A 22,192-nucleotide genomic window follows, 5' to 3' on the forward strand; every position below is an offset into this window, starting at 1 on the left:
TTGGGAGGATGAGGTGGGAGGATCACTTGAAGCCAGGAGTTCTAGATCAGCTTGGGCAACATAGCAAAAACCCTGTCTCTATATAAAAAATTTAAAAATTAGCCAGGCATGGTGGCACATACCTGCAGTCCTAGCTACTCTGGAGGCTGAAGCTGGAGGAAAGATTGCTCCCAGGAGCTGAGGAGTTTGAGGCTGCAGTGAGCTATGATCTCAACAGTGGGTGACAAAGTGACACCCTATCTGTTTTTAAAAAAAAAAGAAAAAAAGAGAAAAGCGACTGAGGCACAGAATTGTATGTTTGGAAAAACAAATAAAGAGCTTCTTCCTTACAAATTTACCCTTATGGAAAATGAGAACATCATCTTCAAAAACAAATACATACATAAGAGGTTACTGGAGCCAAATATGTAGCGGTCACTGAGATTTCAGATGTGTATTGAACCTGCTGCCTGGCTTGGGTGTCGTCTGCTGTGTCAAGACCTCAGGGCTGTAATCAGAGCCAGCTGTAGAAAATAAAAAGGCAAGAGGCAGGAGGATCACCTACTTCATGTGCTTCAGGACTGCTAGGGAAGAGCCAAATGTCAGTCCAAACTTCTGCAACAAAGCCTGAAACTCATCATCCCTTTGTGTCTTGAAATGTTGATGTCTACATAGATCCACTCCAGGGACAAGAAATTCTTATTCGGTTTGAGCTACAATTTGAACGCTATTTAATTGACAATCACTATTTAACTTAATTGTTAGATACACAAAATTGGAGGTGTGAATATAGCAGACTCTATTTGGGGTTTAGAAGAGAGTCTTGGGTTTTAATTTCTCTTTGGCCTGACATATCTATCTGCAAAAGAGGGCTGCTGTTTTCTAAGAGCTCATCTACTAATACTGATTATTTGACATTATTCTGACATAACTGTAATCATTTCTAAAGCAAGACTCACTCATTAGTCACAAAAAAGCCATAATACACTGCTAAGCCACATTTCACAAATACAAGAAAACCAAAGCTCACACATATGAATCTAATATATCAACAAAACCTTCTTGTACAATGTGTATCATATAGATTGTGTTTTCTCGGAGCTGTCAGTAAGCCTTTAATGGTGGCTGTGTGCTTCAGAAAGAGAATATTAGTGCTTAACTCACACTCTGAGGCTTCCTCCCAAGTGCCTCCCTAGAATGGAACGCCGACTACAGATGAATTAGATAACCGGGCTTTTTTCTTTTCATCTAAATGTTGGGAAGAAATGGAACCAGATTCTGAAGTGTTCTGTTTGGTTTTTCTCCAAATACAAATTGGGCTTCATACAAATGGAGAAGCCATTGTTGACATTCATTGACAGATCTGAAGCAATGCATTCTTTATGAAATAGCACTGCATTGCTAAGAAAGCCATCCCGGCAGCCAGGCTTGTGCTGTTTAATTTGTTTCCATGGTGTGATAGTATAATTTTGACATGCTGAAAAATCTCTGCACAGAGACTCATCCCGCAATTGTTACTGAGCACATTTTCAATATAACATGCGTTATTGAGGTGTTTGGGATGTCTTCTGAGAAGCAATATCCTAAATGAAGCTGGGTGTAGAATCCCCCTGATGTATAATGGAGTTTTGTATCCAGCTTCAGTTTATCTCAAATCTATTTAAACAGATACTCATTGCACACTTTTTATTGGAAGGACAACAGCTACTCTGTTACAATAAAACCAGGGAATCCTCAACATCGTTTCTTTTTATCTTTGGATGGCAAGTGTAAGGGGCAAGTGAAAGATTTTCTTCTAATAACAGGCCAGCCATAAGGTTTTTACCCCCAATTTGGCATATGAAGATTATAATAGAACTATTATTATATTAAATTAACCAATCTTACGAAATAGATTTCTGTGCTTTCTATACTATGTTTAATTTCAGGTTTTGCAGCACCATTATATTCAGAGCAATTATGTGGGTGACTGCTCTATGAGTCACCAGCTGAAATAGAAAGGTTGGGCTGTGGTGTCCTATTTGACTGGGAAGCTGGAAGGACGGGCTGTATTGAGCACAGGCATTTTTCATAATTATGTTGCCTGCAGGGTTGCCACCTGTCCTAATTTGATCTGATTAAGGTGAAATGCTTCTCTCAGAATGGAGTGATGCCAAGTTTCATCTCAGCAAGGAAGAAGAGATGAATACATATACAACCAAGAAGGGCAGGGATGTGTCTGTAATACCCTGGGAAAGTGCGGGACATTGGCCTCACTGTGATTCGAGGTGTCAGTTTGTAGACAAATTCTGAAGAGCGTTTTGGCAGGAATTATCGAAATGTTTTTGTTTGTTTGTTTGTTTTGTTTGTTTTTTTGAGATGGAGTCTCACTTTGTCGCCCAGGCTGGAGTGCAGTGGCACCATCTCAGCTCACTGCAAGCTCTGCCTCCTGGGTTCACGCCATTCTCCTGCCTCAGCCTCCAAGTAGCTGGGACTACAGGCACGCACCACCACGCCCGGCTAATTTTTTGTATTTTTAGTAGAGACCAAGTTTCACCGTGTTAGCCAGGATGGTCTTGATCTCCTGACCTCGTGATCCGCCCGCCTCGGCCTCCCAAAGTGCTGGGATTACAGGCGTGAGCCACCGCGCCCGGCCGAAATGTTAAATGGAACAATACTTCAACCCAGTGGTAGTTGCACTTTGGGGAGTGTGTCCAATTTAATGCTTCTGAATGGTTTGAAGTATGCATGTCTGGGTGACTCACTGACACCAATATGATCATTAGAGTTTGCCTCAAGGATATTGCAAAGGTGTGTAGCCATTAAAAACAATGATGTATGTCTGTATCATTTGCCATGAAATGATGCCCATTCATATTATTAGGTGGAAAAAACAAGTTACAGAATTTCATGCATAGTATGATGCAACATCTTTAAAATTCTATGTGTATTGATGTAAGGGCATGCAATGAGTTACCCAGGAGATGATTCATAAAAAAATACTGGTGACTGTCTCTGTGTGGTAGAAATTGCTAATTTCTACCTTTCTCAACTATTTTAATATGTTATAATGGCAACGAAAACAAAGCTATTTTAATTTTGAAAAACACCTTAAAAAGGAGAATTGTAAATATTAAGCATTTCCTGAACTTCTCCTAAATAGGAAAAAAAAAAACCTGGAAATGATAATACGACACCAACACTTCTAAGAAGAGAACAGAAAAATACATATGCCTTGATGCTATACACTGGTAGTGCCATTATGTAACTGAATTTTCTTAATTTCTTATCCCAAGATGTGCTTTTTACCAAACATTGTCTTTTTAGAATAGCATAACACCATTTGTCCTAACTGCTACCTAGTCGATATAAATATTTTTTTTCATTTGTCCTGAAACTTTTAAAGAGAATCTAAAGGAACTATATATAACCTATGTCCTGAATGCTCAGAGTGACATCATATCACCAGAATGAAAGTCAAACAAAAACATTTTAGGCTTTTTGGTAATGCTCTATAGTTTACCATCAAAAAATTAACCATAAATCATGGATTTATTTTGGTTTATGGTTTTCAAGATCTTACAAAGTGTGTGTGTGTGTGTGTGTGTGTGTGTGTGTGTGTGTGTGTTGGAATAGGCCATCTCACTAGAAAGATGCTGGTTGGAATTTAGTCATTGGCACAAGGGTTCCCATAGTCTTTTTCCTATGTCAGGCCTATGCTGGGATCAGCTACATGGATGCAGCATGGAGCCTCCCAACCTGGGTGAACATGGATCTCAGTCATAAGACAACAGGTCTGAACTCAATTCATGCGTTTATGACAGTTACATCTGGTTTCATTTATCCTTATTATAAAATTAATAATAGTCTGCAGATGCAGTCTTTTCTAGTTCAGATTATATCTGCTGCATCTAACATTGTAATGTATAGATCTTCAAAGAATAACTTTCAATTTTAGAGACTCTAAATTGTTTCAAGCTAATCTCAATGTTTTAACAAGAGTTGGTGTTCTCATATAGGAATGTTTCTGCTATAAGATAAGATGAATTATCCAAAAAATTGGGTTGTCATTGGAAATTCTACCTTTTAAAATATCTCCTTTAAAACTGTTATTTTCTGTGAGCCAGAGAGCCATTTAGAAAATGCCCTTTACACTTTGGTAAAAACCAGTAGATGAAAGCAATGATTCCAAATTCACCATTCAGTCATGTGTGGACCTCTGGGCACAGTGAGCTGGGGAGTAACAAGTTAAGTCAAAAACTCCTTCTCTGATCTGGAGGTGTTATAATATAAAATAGACAAGAGAGTGGATATGTTTAAACAAGTATGAGTGAAGGACGCCCTAAGCACCGTGAAGAGGGGACTATTTCATTAATGTGTGTCCTCAGCTCTCTGCACAGTAAATATTGAGTTGGTGATAAAACCTGAAGCGGGAATGGAGTGCTGCGTCAGAACTCACTAGCTTAGCATGGCTTCCGCACCCTCTGCTCTAGCAGCTTAGCAGGACCACTTTCCCATCCCTCACCTGGAAGTCCTCAAACAGAGTCTCAGTCTTCTGAGTCAGTATCAATTGCTGATGTTCATTCTCAGGCCAATGACTCCATTTTTCCCTCATTTCTTCCATTCCATTTCCTGTCTCTTGCTCACTATTGATGACATAGGCCCAACACCCTTCACCTGGTCCATAAATAAGTCTTTACTTCCAATTGTCCAGTGACTCGGACCTCAGACTTGAGCATATCCTCTTCCGTGACCCTCTTCCGTTCCGCACATTATCTTTGTTTTCAGATTCCAGGCCTCTTCTCTCTCAACACTTCTCAAAAAAACTCCTTTTGCTTTTGTACTTACTGGACATGATAGTTAATTGACATTTTTAAAGTCACTAACCAAACACAAAAACAGCAAATACAATGGAGGCAAACACTTTGTGAGCTTAGACCAAAAGGACAGCACAGAGGTAGTGAAGTGACCTTTGACAGGTTCTTTCACTACAGTAGCTTTACTCATGCCTATGGAAGTTCTTAAAATAAAAATTGATACATACAGAACCCTTTTTTTTTTTTTTTGAGACAGAGTCTCACTCTGTTGCCCAGGCTGGTGCAGTGGCAAAATCTCTGCTCACTGCAACCTGTGCCTCCCAGGTTCAAGCGATTCCCCTGCCTCCGCCTCCCCAGTAGTTGGGATTATGAGGGCGTGCCACCACACCTGGCTAATTATTATTATTGTTTTTTTTTTTTTTTTTTTTTTTTTTTAGTAGAGACAGGATTTCATGGCTGATCTCGACCTCCTGACATCAGGTGATCCACCTGCCTAGGCCTCCCAAAGTGCTGGGATTACAGGTGTGAGCCACAGCATGCAGCTGATAGAGGAACTTGTAAACACACAAATGCAGACAGGTGAAAGTTTTTCCTACGATAATCTTCAGCTTGGACACGCTGAAGATATCCGTGTCTATTGAGATTCATTTTCTAGTTGATAAGTGCTTGCTTAAAACAAATTTTTGGGCCGGGCGTGGTGTCTCACACCTGTAATCCTAGCACTTTGGGAGGCCGGCAGGGGGATCACGAAGTCAAGAGATTTAGACCATCCAGGCCAGCATGGTGAAACCGCGTCTTTACTAAAAATACAAAAAATAGCCAGGCATGGTGGTGGGCGCCTGTATTCCCAGCTACTTGGGAGGCTGAGGCAAGAGAATCACTTGAACCCGGAAGGCGGAGGTTGCAGGGAGCTGAGATTGCACAACTACACTCCAGCCTGGCGACAGAGTGAGACTCCATCTAAAAAAACAAACAACAACAACAACAAAAGAAACTGTCCATAAATGAATTTCTTATCAAAATGTGCAGGATGAAGGGCTGGATTTAGCTGTTTGGAGTTGCTTATGCTGGGGCCATGGTGCAGTCACCTGAGCGGCACACCAAGGCTCAAGGTCTCTGTGTTTTAGAGGCAGCTGGTTGAACACTTGTGATGCTGCTCTTCAAAACATGAAGAGAAAATTTGAGCTCATTGGTAGAACTCTCTGACAGATGAGAAGTACTCAGATTCATCATTTTGGCTAATTAAAATAAAGAATAATTACTAATTCTCATGTGATAAAATGCAAAGATCTGGGCAATCAAACCAGAGTGTAATTAACAATATACTCAAAGCTGTGTGGGTTTTCCCCCATCCTAGAAGCTATTAGTTGTCCTTTAAATTAGATTTTTGTTTTATTTCAAAATCTCTTTCAAGTGTATCTCACCCCAGCATATACACTCTAAATATATAAAAGCAGTGATGCTATATAAAAGCAGTGATGAATTTAAGTGGCAATACTTAGAGTGCTTACAAAATTATTGAGTTTTGTTTTTTATAAGAATTTGAAATATGCCTTTCAGTAATGAATGCAATTATGCCTATACTAAGATGAATAAGAGAAACGAAATGCACAGTACTCAAGTGACAAGGGAAATTACTGAAATGAATTTAAAATACAAAAAACAAAAACAAAAACAAAAAATACCATTAAGTACTTGTAAAAATATAAACTCTTTTCTGTTCCCCTGCCCCATTCCACTTTATCCCCAGCCCTTCTCTTTACCTCATTTTTAAGGAATTGTGTCCATTTAATAAATTCCTCAGTTTAAGGAATTGCATCAATTCCTAAAGTCCAATGACTTATATTTATTTAATAATTGTTTTGGATATGATTTATTTTCCCAAACTTAATAGTGCCTGAATAAGGAAGGCCAGTTTACAGAACGCATTCTATGACGAAGTATGGGGTACAAATATAAATTCCAAAAGTTTCCAGTTTATAAACAGGGGAGTGCTCCATAATTGTTCATGTCTATAAATTGTTTGGAACTCAGAATTCTTTTCTCCTAAAGAAACCTCATTAACCATGATAATTGGGTGCCCAGCTGAGCCTCTAGGCCCTATTTAACTAGGCCTTATCTGATCGGGATGTGCCTAATCTGAGTGCCCTTTTTGGTTGCATCCACTTGGGGGATAACAATCCCACAGATTCTCTTTCCCCCGACGTTAACTAGACATTGACATGTTCACTCGGGTAACCAACCAACCACCATAATCTATGGAAAAACACATTAAAGGGAGCACAAAATTCCATCTCCTTCACTTCCTCCCTTTCCCTTCTCTGGTGTCAACCAAGGACAAACTTTTGAGAGCAGCAAGAGAAAGAAAATAATGGATAAGCATCCCTTTTCACTCTGAGAGCCTCCCATTCCCAGTGGCCGCTCATGTATTGACCCGCCAAATTAAATTTATGATCTGAGGGATGCTGGATGTTGAAAACACCCGCCCTCTAAAATGTATCATCACAAGCACTCAAAATATAGGTCAATAACAAAGGAAGAACTTTATGACATTCAAAGATGGAGGCAAAGCACCAAGAATATACACACAATTCAGAATTTTTAAGTTGTTTTGACATCATAACAACATACAAATAGGAAAAATGAGAATTGTTTTTCATCTTTTGTTACTGCATGTTCTACCTTGTCCGCTATCTCAAATCTCCCAAATGACCACAGAAAATCTACTGCAGAGCAGCGCTGATTAGATCTAGTGCAGGAAGTGACGCCATCGTGTGGACAGTCATGGAAGTGTCACGAGAAAGAGAGGTCAGGGGAGGGTGTTCATAGAGCCAGCCGATCTGGGCTTAAGTGCTTATGGCAGATCTTTCAAGGTGGGAAACTGTTTGGAGTTGAGCAGATCAATGACAAAGTAGTTTGGGGTCCGTGGACACAGTAAGGCAAAGTCCTAAGGAAGCCTTCATAAGGAAACTGTTGTCTTATACAAGAGCTATTGCCTAGGTGAACCATCTGATTTCCTGTTAAGAGAGATGGCTACTCAGATGAGCAAACTGTCTGGTTAAATTATTTGCAGAATTTTCTTGAAGCAAACAGTGAAGTTATTTATTGCTTTACAAGCTTATCTTCCAGGGAAGGATTTTTCTGGAACAAATAATTATGTCTCAGTGGTCTCAGTTCTCAGCCCCAGTAGGTAGGCTGTGTGTATGCAGGTGCTTTCGATTCTCATCTGCAGCCAAGCAGCTGCTTGGATTCCTCAGACACTCCAGGCTTTGGCCTCTTTGATTCCAAGCCACCTCCTCCTCTTCTTTTTTTTATACCTCTTTGGTTGCTCTCTGCTCACTTGGCTCTTTCTACATCTACTTGGTTTGTGGATGTACGTCTTGTTTCTTCTGCAAGCTCCCGGAAGGCACAATCCCTGCCTAATTCGTTTATGATTTCTCTATGGCCCCTGGCGTTATGCATAGTAAATGTACACTGAAGAGTTGTTCAATGAAGAATCAATGAATATTTGCTTGGAATTCATCTCCTGCTAATAAGGATAATATTATTATTGGTGAAATGAAAATTTCTGATTGTGTCTCATTATGGATGAGACTGATTCTTCCCTGGCACCTCATTGGAAGATAGATAATCTCGTAGCCACTAGAAGTTGACCCAGCAGGGGTGTTTGGATTAATACAGCAGCTGCAACAAACCAGAAAATATCAATCTGTATCATTTTGATAAAAATTATGAAATCACAGCTATCTGAGCTTCATACTCACTATGTTGAGCTCCTAGAAGATACTTCGCATGCCTCTGGGCTGGTAACTGCCTCATCTACAAGTAAGAAATTTGAATAAATAGTATTTCATGGCTTCTTTCAGCTTATTCTGAAAGCATCAAAATTTACAAAGTTTCGTGCTATACTACTCAGATAAGTTATGCCTAGTAATTAGTGGTTGTATGGAAGATTTTCCTTCTGCAAACTACATTCATGCTTATATATGTTCATAAACTCAGGTCTATATGTTATTGAGTTTTTATTCAGTCTTTTCCAAGGTTATTTTTAGATGTACTTTAAAGTTTTCATCTAGAGTTTTTTATTATGAAAAGTTCCAGACATCCAATTAGATATTTAAAATAGCATAATCAATGTCCATGTACACACTACCCAGCTTTGATAACTTCATTAGTTTAGTTCGTTTTCTGCCTCGATTTCACCATCTGTAAAATGGGGATAAAAATAGTACCTGCCTTACAGGGTCGTCGTGAGGATTAAATGAACTACACGCAAAACACTGTGAAGAGTGTTTTGTTCCTACTAAGCGTCACAGAAGTATTAGCTTTTCTTATTAACAATGATTGTTATACACTTTAGAGACAGATTTGAATAGCACCGTTCTTCTATGCTCCTGTTCCTCTTTCTCCTTCCCCTGAATTTGATACATACTTCAGGGGCGTTTACCATTTGCATGCATTATTTTATATTCTTAGTATATTTGTATGCATCGACATTGTTTAATAGATTCTCTAAACTTTCTGTAAATGACATTGCATTGTGCATAAACGATTGCAACATTTTTCTCACCTTTATGATTTTGAGATTTATCTGTTTTCATACATTTCACTCTAGTTAACTCATATTAACTCACTCCCTAAACATCTTTGCTTCAGTGTCGTGGTCTCAATAAGAAATGAACACCTAATTTTACATTAGCCAACCCTACCCTTTATACTGTTGTATTTTCTCTTTTCCACACAGTACTGATGACCATCCCAAATGTTACATCATTTACCTACTTATTAGTTTATTTTTATTGTCTCTCACCCCTTTAGAATGTGAGCTCCGATGAGGGATTTTTGTCTGTTTAATTTTTCACAGATGCGACCCCAGTGCCCTAATAGTGCCTGGCACAAAGTGGGTGCACAACAGGCTATTTGTTGAATGATTTTATCTCTTCTCCTGTTGATGGTCATTTTAGATGTGTCCTTTTGTTGTTGCTGTTATTACAAAAATGTTGCAGTAAATATTCTATTACGTATCTCCTTGTATAACCATGTAAGTTTCCCTCCAGTGTGTAAACCTATAAGTAGGTGTTAGGTGGAAGGTGAATATCTTCAGGATTCTCCTTAACTGGCTTAGGATATCTTGAGACAGCAAGTATTGGCTATTGAGAAAGAATGCACGAATAATCCTTTATAAATAAAAACCCATCAGCAGAGAGAAATGATTAAAATAAGCTTGGCTTTATTTATGAAAATGATAATGCTTTGAACTTGATTATATAAAGTCCTACTGCTGACTGAATGCAATTGCTCTGTCAAGATAGCTTAGTGAGTTTTCCATGGATCCTATTAACGCCTGGCTCTCAGACTAATTCAGAAATGGCTACTTCAGAACAGTGTTTGGCGACCCTAATCAACCTGGCTTAGCTGGATGAGCGAGCAGCCCACTGGATTCCTTCGCTGCTGCAGCCCAGCCTGCAGATGTGGCCCACGCTCTCTGGCTTGTGCTCAGAGGTCAGTGTTCAGTCTCGCTGCATTGTCTTTGATCACATTGAATCATCATTTATTTTTGATGCCATTTCATCGTTAGTCGGTTTCCTTTTCTAAGTTGTACTTAGGGGGGAAATAGAAGGTTACTGTAATTGTCAAGCCCACATTAGGGATTCTAAGTGATAGCCAAGAGAGAAATTAATTCTCAAAGCGTTTCGCACCAAACAGCAGCAATCTGCAAATTGCAGATTATTTGCGTCATATGGCCGGTGCCGGGAGCACATCAGAGAGCTGAAATCCATTTCCATTTCTATCCCAAGCCTGGGTGCTCACGATTTTCCATTGAACCCAAAGGATATCACAATTGCTCCTGTGATGATTTGCAAGGAAATTAAAAGCAAAAATAGTGATTGAAGACTCATGTGGTTTTTAATGCTTCTCAATGGAATATATTTTCCAAATGAGTTTTCCCTGCTTTACAGCATGATTGTTGAGGAAATTCACCAAAAGCTTTCTGAAAACATTGTGGCTCAGTTAATCTCTCAAAGGTATTTGTTTTGTTTTGTTTTGTTTTGGGTTGCTTTTTCTCAGTAGCTGTCAGTGACTTTGTGGAAATGCTACACAACTTTGTGACGCATTTTCACTGAGGAGCTTCCCAGTTAGATGATAAAATGACCTTTAAGGTATAGCAACAGAATGAAAGTAAATGTTGATTACAGATACTAATTGAAATAAAAGGCCCGGTTTCGACGTTGTCTTTAAAAAAAAAAAAAAAATTCAATCCTGTCTTTACATGCTTTTTAACAAATTCGCTTATTCATTTTTAATACCAAAAAGCTTCATTGAACACCAATGAGCTCAGATTTGTAGAAAACACAGGCAAGAGATGAGTGAGGGGTTTAATAACTGGAGGAAAAACACAACAGAAGAACACAAACCTGTGAGCATGGCATGAGGATAGCCCGGAACGAGGTGAAATTCTCTTTTAAATTGCCAAGGACAGCAGGATGGGTTTTAAAAGTGGAATCCAGGACAAGAAAAGAGGGAAAAGATAGAAAAGAATAGGCTCTTATCAAGAAAGGTAACACAGTGTCAATAGGTAAAAACACTACTCTATTTCTGTGTGTTCTGTTTTCTTGAGCAAAGATGTTAGAAAGGACAGAATAACAATTTAAGGAGAACCTTGTGCTTAAGAAAAGTGAGGACAGAATATGGCATATACAAATATTTTAAGTGCCAGTAGATGTCCAAACACTTCCATTATAGTCTCAGAGATGCTGCCGAGAATCTTTGAGATCCAATAAAGAGGTCAGAGTTCTGGAGGTGATTTTTTTAACTTTTCACAATGAGGAAAGATTGAATCTCAAAAGTTGAAAAGTAGTGAGTTTCATACCAGTTTCACCCATCAAGCACCCAAAGGAGAAAAAATCATGTGAGAACTTACTCACGTATTACGTAAGGAATACTCATTACATAAAATAATATGTGGTCATTAAGAGTCAGTGCAGATTTACCAAAAATGAATGCAGAAGAAGCCATATGTGAGGGAGGTGATGCTTAAAGGGCATGGAAGGATTGGACATGGTCTCTGTCGCTCCAAATCCAGAAGTAGTACTGTGGTTTTTATTCGTCAGGCTCATTTTTGACTCCCTGCCACCTCCACCCCCTCCACTAACGTTTTCCTGTCTCCCTACACGAATGCATTCTGTGTGCCCGTCTTGCAGTTCTAGTTTTGTTATTTTTAAGCCCCATCTTCACACTGAGTTTATATCTGGCCATTTCCTATACTAATGTTCCTGTGATGAGCACAGTTTGCAGATAGCCGTCCACGGTCTTCTTAAATATCTTGACCCCTTCCAGCTCTTCTCATCTAAGTCTACGCTGTGTCTGGTCTTGTTTGGTGGTTTTTTTGAATCTACCAGGTGTTTCAAGTAATTATGTAGTCTTCTGTGAAAGATGTTTATATATGAGCTATCATCAACATCAGTCCTTTCGCTTGTATCTTAGGAGACGGCCAAAATACAAATTCTGAAGATAAGCTAATTTAAAATATTGTTTCTTATTTTACCCAGGATTAAAATAAGTCAAAGCCATTTTCTCAAGTCTGAGTGACATAAAAGACCACTTGTAAAGAAACAAAAAATTCTCCAAAACACCCAAGGTTGAATGAAATTATTTTTAAGACAATATGGCTTAAATGCATCTAGATATAAACTGAGCTATAAATACTTTATGCTTATACAACTAGAAGGCCCACATAAAAACATATCAATTAAGTATAAGTGAAAGTACAAGACCAAAATATTCTGATGGACTCTATCAATTTAATACGGCAGAGGCCATCATTTTACCGACACTAAAGCAGTGCTTGGGATCCAAACAGAGCCCTGAGGGGTTGGCCCAGATTCGTTCCATCTCAGCAGGCCTGGGACCCTGAGCTGCAGGCTGCCTCCCTTCCCCCACCACTTCTCCTGTGACTCTACCCTTCCGACATTTGGCCCCAGACCATGGGACGTGACTGGTGGGGGAAGCCTCCCTTGCGTTCTATCCACTCCTTTCTCATTTATTTCAGCAAACTAAGCTACGATGACTTGCTCCCAAAGAGATCGAAAGCACAGGAACTGACTTGAGGCTGAATTTCATAGCAGTTTTTGGTTGAATTGAAGCCAATCCAATGCTCCAGAATATATACTTTTACTATTGTTTAGGTGATCATCAGAATAACAACACCAAAATGAATAACTTCTCAAAAAGAATCTCCAGCCTGCAGGTCTCCATGGCCTCTAGTTGGAGAAGCAACTCAAGCTCAAGCATCTGTTTCTCACTTGAAGGATCTAGTTTTCCTTCTCTACAGTACCAGACATGCCTGTGGAAACTAACGTATTATGTTTTCCACTAAAATATTCACCTTGGGTTATTTATTTATTTATTTATTTATTTATTTATTGAGACAGAGTCTTGCTCTTGTCGCCCAGGCTAGAGTGCAGTGGCACAATCTTGCCCCACTGCAACCTCCACCTCCCAGGTTCAAGTGATTCTCCTGCCTCAGCCTCCCAACTAGCTGGGATTACAGGTGCCCACCACCACGTCTGGCTAAATTTTGTATTTTTAGGAGAAATGGCGTTTCACCATGTTGGCCAGGCTGGTCTCAAACTCCTGACCTCGTGATCCTCCCACCTCAACCTCCCAAAGTGCTGGGATTACAGGTGTGAGCCACCACACCTGGCCAGGATTTTTGTTTATTTTCTTTTTTTTTTTTTTTTTTTTTTTTGAGGCGGAGTCTCGCTCTGTCGCCCAGGCTGGAGTGCAGTGGCGCGATCTCGGCTCACTGCAAGCTCCGCCTCCCGGGTTCCCGCCATTCTCCTGCCTCAGCCTCCCGAGTAGCTGGGACTACAGGCACCGCCACCACGCCCGGCTAATTTTTTTGTATGCTTTTAGTGGAGACGGGGTTTCATTGTGTTAGCCAGGATGGTCTCGATCTCCTGACCTCGTGATCCGCCCGCCTCGGCCTCCCAAAGTGCTGGGATTACAGGCTTGAGCCACCGCGCCCGGCCATTTTTGTTTATTTTCTTGGTAGATCACCTATTTACACTTGTGTTTAAATTTTATGCACATTTTTATAATCTTTTGTACTACTCAGTAAACATTTATGAAGTACTTTCTCAAAGTATGAAATGTTATATAATATAGGCTAAAACTATGTTCCAGCATTTTACATGGCCATAGAATTTTGGAATTGGAATGAACTCAGTGTTAGTCAGGGTTCTCCCAAGAAACAGGACCTTTCTGTCTATAGGATCTATAGAGAGAAAGAGACAGGAAGACATTTACTGGGGGAACGGCTCACACAATTATGGCGGCCAAGCAGTCCCGCAATCTGCCATCTGTAAGCTGGAAAACCAGGAAAGCTTTTGGTCTAATTCAGTCTGAGTCTGAAGGCCTGAGAACTAGGGGCGGCAGGTTTGGGGGTCATGTATGTCTTGCAGTCAGAAGGCCTGAGAACCAGGAAATCTGATCTTTGAGGCTCTAGAAGAGAAAGAGCATTCGTCGTTCTCTGCCTTCTTGTTCTGTGCAGGCCCTGAGTGCCCTCAGTGGATGGGACGATGCCTGCCCACATTGCTGAGAGTAGATCTTCTTGGTCCACTGATTCGGATGCCAGTCTCTCCCAGAAACAGTCTCACACACATACCCAGAAATAACATGTTATCACCTATCTGGGCACCCCTTAGCCCAGTCAAGTAGACACATAAATTCATCATCGTACCCAGTAAGGATTCCTCTCTAAAATATCCTGCATAAGTATCCATTTTGTGTGTGTTGGAAAACCTGCAGTTACTATCTTATAAGACAATTTATTCCAATTTTTTCTGTTGGTTTAAATCCTACTCTCTGAAACAATGTACAAATCTAATCTTTATTGCAGTGAGCACCTTCATCTGTGTGAATACAGGTTTTCTCAGTCCTCAGCTTGCTCTCCCCCAGACAAACACTCCCAGGGCTTCTGACCACTGTCACATCACAATGCTGAGGAATATGAGAAATGGCCCCATCGTTTAGTTGATATGTTCTGCATACAATCCAGTTTCCTGAATAGGAAATTCAATAGATTATGTAATCCATAGGTCTTATCTCAAAGAAACAGATTTTTATATCAATTTTGTTTCTAGAGAGAATAATATAAATGATCCAGTTACAGTGTCTCATGCCTATAATCCCAGCACTTTGGGAGGCTGAAGTGGGAGGATCAGTTGAGCCCAGGAGTTTGAGACCAGCCTGGACAGCATAGTGAGATCCCATCTCTACAAAAATTAGGAAGAAAAAAAAAAAACAAACTTAGCCAGGCTTGGTAGTGCGCACACCTGTAGTCCCAGCTACTCAGGAAGCTGAAGCAAGAGGTACCTTCAGCCAGTAGATCAAGGCTGCAGTGAACCATGATTACACGCTGCATCCCAGCCTGGAGTAAGACCCTGACTCAAAAAAACAATAGTATAAATGACTACAACCTAATATCGAGGAATAGTTCTATTGAAAAGACAGGGATGCAACACATTTTAAATGATATTAAGCATATACTGGCCTAAATTGTATATATCTATACATTTGAGTCTTGAACAATGTGAGGCTTAGGAACACCAACATCCCTGAAGTCAAAAAACTATGTGGAGCTTTTGACTCCCCCAAAACTTAACTACTAATAGCCTGCTATTGACTAGAAGCCCTGCCTATAACATCAATAGTCTATGAACACATATTCTATAGGTTATATGTATTATATACTGTATTCTTAAAGTAAGATAGAGAAAGGAAAATGTTAGTAAGAAAAATCCTAAGGAAGAGAAAAATGTATTAACTACCCATTAAGTGACAGTGGATCATCATAAAGGTTTTCATCTTCATTGTCTTCACAGCTGGTGGCTGAGGAGGAGGAGCGGGGGGAAGGGTTGGTCCTGCTGTCTCAGGGGTAGCAGAGGCAGAAGAAAAATCTGTGTATAAGTGGACCCACAAAGTTCAAGCCCATGTTGTTCCAGGGTCAACTGTATTTTAATTTACATGGAATATGTATTATATATGTTATATTATTATATATAAATATATATATAGGCCAATATTTATATTAATTATATAATTATATAAAATTATATATTTACATATATAATTTTTATATGAGTTATGTAAAAATATATAACTCATAGCTATACATTAAATATATAATTATATTTTGTACATGTATTTTAATTCCATGTGTATATGTGTGTATGTGTGTATATGTGTGTGTATATATATACACAAATGCACACATATACATATATATATATTCATTTATTTATTTAACCTATTTACTTACTTAATTTTATAACTGAAGAAGGAAAATGTGAAAGTTTGAAGGGGCTTGGATTGATTGAGTGGAACGAGAAAGTGATGGGCACCAGAATTGCTGGGGCCTTCTCTCTTGGTCCTTGTCTCTTGGTCCTTCTGTAAGATGGCCTTTCCAAACTTAAACACAGGACCTAATAGGTCTTCACAACGCCTCTTGACAAAACCAGGCAAGGTACTAACCCCCAGCTGAGCCCTCCAAAGAATGGATGTCCTGCTACCCTATCTTTGCTCTTACCTCTCCATGAGCAGGCCTCTGGCCTTAAGGGTGAGCAAACAGGACATGATGACTAAGTCAGAGCCTGTGGTCACCAACTCCCCCACTCTGGCCCCATGGAATCCTGGCTGTATGTGAGGAACCAGTGACATGCTGGACACGTTTCTAAGAACCAGAGTGGCATGATATCCTAAGGCCAGATCACAATCAGAGGGGAGAGAAGGCCTGGCTAGAGTCACAGGCAACTGTTTTCTAAAGAGGTGCGGTTGGAGGCCAGGCAGTGGCCATAGCTATTTTGAGGGTTTGGCTTTTTTTGTGGTTGGTTAGATGTGTGTTTTTCAGGTACACATCTGTGTCCTCTCAAAAGGCAACACTGGCGGTTGATAGTCATAACTGTATGTAAGAACATATAACCACACAGAGTGAAAATGACATTTTTGTGATTAATTCTTCTTTCCAACAGCTGGCTGTCCCAACTCCTTGATTAAAGAGCTCCATCACTTCAGGATTCTGGGAGAAGAGCAGGTGAGTGAGCATCTCAAAGGCTGCATCAGACTGCCATGAAAGATAGACGCTAATGAGACAGTTTGGGCTCCCCAGGGAGGCCGAGTATGTCTCCTGACCCTGGGCGCCCTGAAATGGGGAAGAAAACCATGGTGGAGATATGTGTGAGGACACTTTTTTCCTCTTCTATCCATCAGACCTGACAGGTTATTAATTGCTACATCTGCTATCTGCCAGTGTGTTTCATCTCAAGACTCCAGCAGGAAGCAGGCACTGCATCGTGGCAGACGAGCAAACAAATACATGCAGAGATGAATTATGCCTGAGGGATTGATGGTCACAGACATTGCTGAGTTGCTGTCTGTGGGTGAATGTGTGAGCTTTTTTCTTTCTTTCTTTTCTTTTTTTTTTTTTTTTTAACCAGATTTTTGTATTGTGTGTTTGTTACCTGTATTTCATGGCAGCCTCTTTGTACACGGGTATGAACGTGTGACATCTACATAAAGGATGGCCACTGAAAGTGGATTATTTAAATGCTGTGTTGTGCTCAGTGAGGCATGTCATAATTTAAATAGATGTGCTAAGTAAATAATTCAGGGTGCTAAATATTATATATATGTACACACATATATAGTTTGGACTGCTTAAAAATACATTTCTTGATCCCTATATGGAACTACGAACTCTGTATTAGTATGTTAAATCTAGGTGTCAAGTTATCCTTAAAATACACTAAAGAGTTGGCAAAAGGTTGGTTGACCTAATTTCCAGTGTTATTTATTTTATTTGATTGATTGATTTTTTTGAGACGGAGTCCTGCTGTGTCATCCAGGCTGGAGTGCAGTGGCACCATCTTAGCTCACTGCAAGCTCCGCCTCCCGGGTTCAGGCCATTCTCCTGCCTCAGCCTCCTGAGTAGCTGGGACTACAGGCACCTGCCACCACACCTGGCTAATTTTTTTTTGTATTTTTAGTAGAGACAAGGTTTCACTATGTTAGCCAGGATGGTTTCAGTCTCCTGACCTCATGATCCACCTGCGTCAGCCTCCCAAAGTGCTGGGATTACAGGCATGAGCCAACGCGCCCAGTCCAGTGTTATTTATTTTTACTCCTAAAGATCGTCTCTGCCAACTTTGACCAGGAAATATGCAAATAGAGATGTGGCAGCTCACTTTCATCAATGAGTTTTTGGTTTGTGTGTTTTTGATTGCTGTATATATGTGGCAAAGTAAAACTGCCCATTTCCAATATGAGAATAAAAACAAAAGGATTAGTTAGGAGAGGATAAGAAACTGGAATCACTTCCACATCCTGGAGTTAGAGAATTACAGTACACCCCCTTCATTTTTTTATATTGTGAGTTTCCAGAATAGCAGGCATAAATGTGTATTTAAATACAAGCGAAATCAGTTATCGCATATTGCAGGTAAAAGTTGATAACTAAAAAAAAAAAAAAAAAAAAGTTGATAACTGACTCTCCCAAACATAACTACTTATGAAGACACCTGGATCTCACAGCCATTTTCCAGTAAAAGCCTAAGACTTCTTAAAGCAAGAATCACTGGTTGTTACCCTGACATTTCTGCTCAGATAATGGAGCCTTCTCTTCGAACTTGTACCAATGTTTGCAGATTGTTTCCATTTTTGTTTTAGAGTCAGTGGGTAATTAGTAAGGAAAGAAGCCAACAGTAATCATCTCCTCAGATGTAAGATGTAGGCATGGGCTTGGACAAAAGAGTGGCCAGTTCCACCTGGTAACAGTAGGGGGTGCAGAATATGCAGGCACAGACATATGAGCATTGGATTTGATGGTAAACCTTCCGTAAGAGCTCTGCTGGTTGTTTCTCTTTTCTTGGTGAAACAGGAAGCTAGGTCATCAGCTGAGAGTAAAGATGGGGGAAGAGTTTTACAGGGAAAGGAGATGTATTAGTCTGGTCTCACATTGCTGTAAGTAAATACCCGAGACTGGGTAAATTACAAAGGAAAGAGGTTTAATTGACTCACAGTTCCACATGACTGGGGAGGCCTCAGGAAACTTACAATCATGGCGGAAGGCGAAGGGGAAGCAAGGTACCTTCTTCACAAGGCTGCAGGAGGGAAAAGTGCAAGCAGGAGAAATGCCAGTCAGTTGTTACAACCATCAGATCTCATGAGAACTCATTCACTATCATGAGAACATCATGGGGGAATCACTCCCATGATTCAATCACTTCCACCCTTGGTCCCGCCCTTGACACTTGGGGATTATGGGGATTACAATTTGAGATGAGAATTTGGGTGGGGACATGGCGAAACCATGTCAGGAGAGGATAATGAAATTGTCATTTAGGAGGGTGCGGAGGGAATAAACCTGCGAAATGGTTGAATTTGGAATGAGGTCAATCCCCCGGATGTTTTTCTGACACACTCATCTGTGTAGGCACAGACGCAGAAAAGGCACTGGCATTGAAGTTTTGCCATCGAAATGTAACAAAAACAAGAGGGAGGCTTAGAAGCTGAGGGTGGATCTCATCTTAGAGTGTTACAACAACAGAGTAAGCTGAGGGTGAATCTAAGGGAGTGATCATGACTGACCATGAAATTTCAGCTGGGCAAACAGAGAAGCCAGATGAGAGAGAGGACAGGGAAAATTTGTTACAGACACCAGTGGCTCGAAGAATTTTCGGGATTTGAGTACTAGAAGGGTTGAACTGGACTAACAGGCATCGGCCAAAGGATGAAAGACTTCACATCGAGTTTGTGGAGGAGCTGCATAGTCAGCACCGACAAGGTCAGAGGATGCCTAGGGAGGCTGTGTGTCTGATTTCAGATGGAGGACAAGGTGACGAGAGGAGTTGAGGTCATGGAATTGGGAAGTCAGAAAGTTGGGAGTACCACCCATGTGCCTACTGAGATCTTCCAGAATTGCAAACTGAAGATTTGGGAAATGAGAGAGAGAGAAGTGGATGTCAGTAGCTGACTGCAGAAGGGGAAATAGTGCATGGTGTAGGCTGATGGGTTTAAATGGAAAGTTGGAGGGCTTTAAAAGGAGAAAGGGAAAATGCTTTCCTTACAACGCTATAGAGCAATGCTTTGTGGTACTGGGAGTGCAGTCGCAAAAACATTTGAGGGTGCTGCAGGCAAAGTAGTGTCCTCGGGTACGAGCCTGTTTCAGTTAGGGAAGAATGTAAGAACAACATTGAGAAAGCAGATTGCAGTTACGGGGCAGTTACTGCTGATTGTCCGTGAGTCCCCCAAGCACGGGGGAAGGGTCTCAGGGTTTGGGGCAGCTGGAATATGTGGTAGGAAAAAGGATACACAGAGTGGATGTGGAGCTTGGGGCTCAGCCTGGAGAGATGGCACAGGAGTCAGACATTCTTTGGTGACTGACATGAACAGGGCATCTCAGTCAGGAACATTTATATTCTGATTATTCATGACAAGACCTACTGGCCTCTAGGCAGATGGTGGCAATGAGTCTCCCGAGAGGAAGCAGAGAGCTCTTGTCCCCAGCATTCCTGCCAGCGGTGGGGGCAGCTGCTCCAGGAGCTGGTGAAACTCTTGGGATCTCACTGGATGCTTGAGGCAACTGACATCACTTGATCAAATAAAATGTTTATATTAATGTCTGTTACAAGCATTCTTGGACAAATCATTTTTGTCTCTCTAACTTAGCTTTCTGTAGACAAGGGAGAGTGAAGCTCAATCATCTCTTAGAATATTTGTAAATAAATAGGATGCCAAGTAAGTTTCAAATATTAAGTGCTATACTAAAGCTTCTCTGATTTCAAACGCTGTTCACAATCAGCTTTCCAGCGTGGCAACAAAATAGACAGTAAAATAAGTATAATACTCACTTAGAAAATGAGTTGATAAAACCTAAAAAGATGCTGGTTAATTACTAATTCATTGTCAGATGGCAGAGACCCACGGCAGCCCTCTAATTTCTTTGTATGTGGTTCCTTTCTGTTTTCATTGATCTTTAGTAGGTATCTTGATTTTTTAGATTTGGATTAAAAATTAAACACTATATGTCATTGCCTTCCCGAAACAAAAATAAACTCCTTAAAATAATACATTTATATTAGCTTCTTAGCCCCTTCTCTGATTTGTGTTCACAATTCATATTCATATAGCACCTTTCAACATTCCTTCCCCCTAGTCCAAATTCTTTGGCAAAGACATTATCACATTATAGGAAACTAAAGTCAGTCTGCAGTTCTAGGTGAGCCCTACAGAAATCAGGTGTGATGTCTGGAGTCCATAGGTTTGCAGGGCCTTTGGACCAATTGCATTTGAGAAGTACCTCCATTTATACCAGCTTCCTCCACCTTAGGTTTAATCACCAAAATTTTATGGAAATAACCTTTACTCATTCAACAAAAATGTATTGAATACCTTCTTGTACTAGTATTGTGCTAGTGTCGGATAAAATAGTAAACGAGGAAGTCACAGTTACTGATCATAATAGATGCTAGGATAGAAACAAATAGGGATGTCACCTACTTTAGATGAGGGGTGGTTGAGAAGCCCTGAGACTAAGTGTTGAGGTGACACCAGCTATTGAAGGAGCTAGCATTATGGGAGTGGGCAGAAGAGCATCCCAAGCAGAGGAAAGCACACATCCAGTGCCCCCAAGGAGGTGAAGAGCTTGCTTTATTCAAGACACTAAATTCAACCAAGGTGGCTGGAAAATAGTAAGCAGGAGGGACAGTACCAAAAGATGAAGGCCACCTGGACCATGGATGCCAGGGTTAAGCATATGGGTTTGTTATGAGTTCAGTGGAAAATCCTTGAAGGTTTAAGCAAGGGGCTAGAATTATCCAAATTACATTTTGAGTATGTCAGTCTTGTTGCAATATGGAGAGGCTCTGGATTAAGACAGTTGGCAGCAGAGACAAAAAGAAGTGAATCTTGAGAGGGAGAATTCAAGGACTTGGAGACTGACTGGCTGTAGGCCAGGGAAAGGAAGGAATTTGAAAGTTCTATTCGACTGAGATGAGCAAAATGGGGCAGGTGAGATCAGAGGCATGGGATGTGAGCTTCAATTCTGAACACATTTGCTATGCCTGAAGCATGGAGAAGGAGATAAGTTGGGACTTGGATGTGTGAGTGGGAGCTTGGAGGACAGTGAGACCTGAGGTCCGAGACGGAGAGATAACTTTGGAATTACCAGCATGTAGAGGATATTTAACATCCATGGGGATTCTCAGGAGAAGCCAAGAAAGGAGGGACCACGATTGGATGAACCCTAAGGAACACCAACGTTTGGAAATTGGGTAAAGAGTAGCAACAGCAAAGGAGACCAAGAAGGAACTTCAAGAAAAGTAGAAGACAATCCAGGGCCATATGGTATTGAAGATGCC

General features: G+C 40.5%; 1 protein-coding gene across 8 annotated transcripts in view; it reads left to right on the plus strand.

Annotated features, from left to right (window-relative positions):
* The window catches only part of PRKN (parkin RBR E3 ubiquitin protein ligase), a 1,364,839-nt gene that overhangs the window by 1,130,493 nt on the left and 212,154 nt on the right, over positions 1 to 22,192 (plus strand). For all 8 annotated transcript variants that reach the window (XM_065543170.2, XM_045390376.3, XM_045390380.3 and 5 more), the window contains one exon: positions 16,808 to 16,869. In XM_065543170.2, the coding sequence (XP_065399242.1) occupies positions 16,808 to 16,869 (62 nt within the window). The remainder of the gene's footprint in view (positions 1 to 16,807; positions 16,870 to 22,192) is intronic.

Source organism: Macaca fascicularis, chromosome 4 (genome assembly GCF_037993035.2).
Source record: "Macaca fascicularis isolate 582-1 chromosome 4, T2T-MFA8v1.1".
Lineage (NCBI taxonomy): Eukaryota > Metazoa > Chordata > Mammalia > Primates > Cercopithecidae > Macaca > Macaca fascicularis.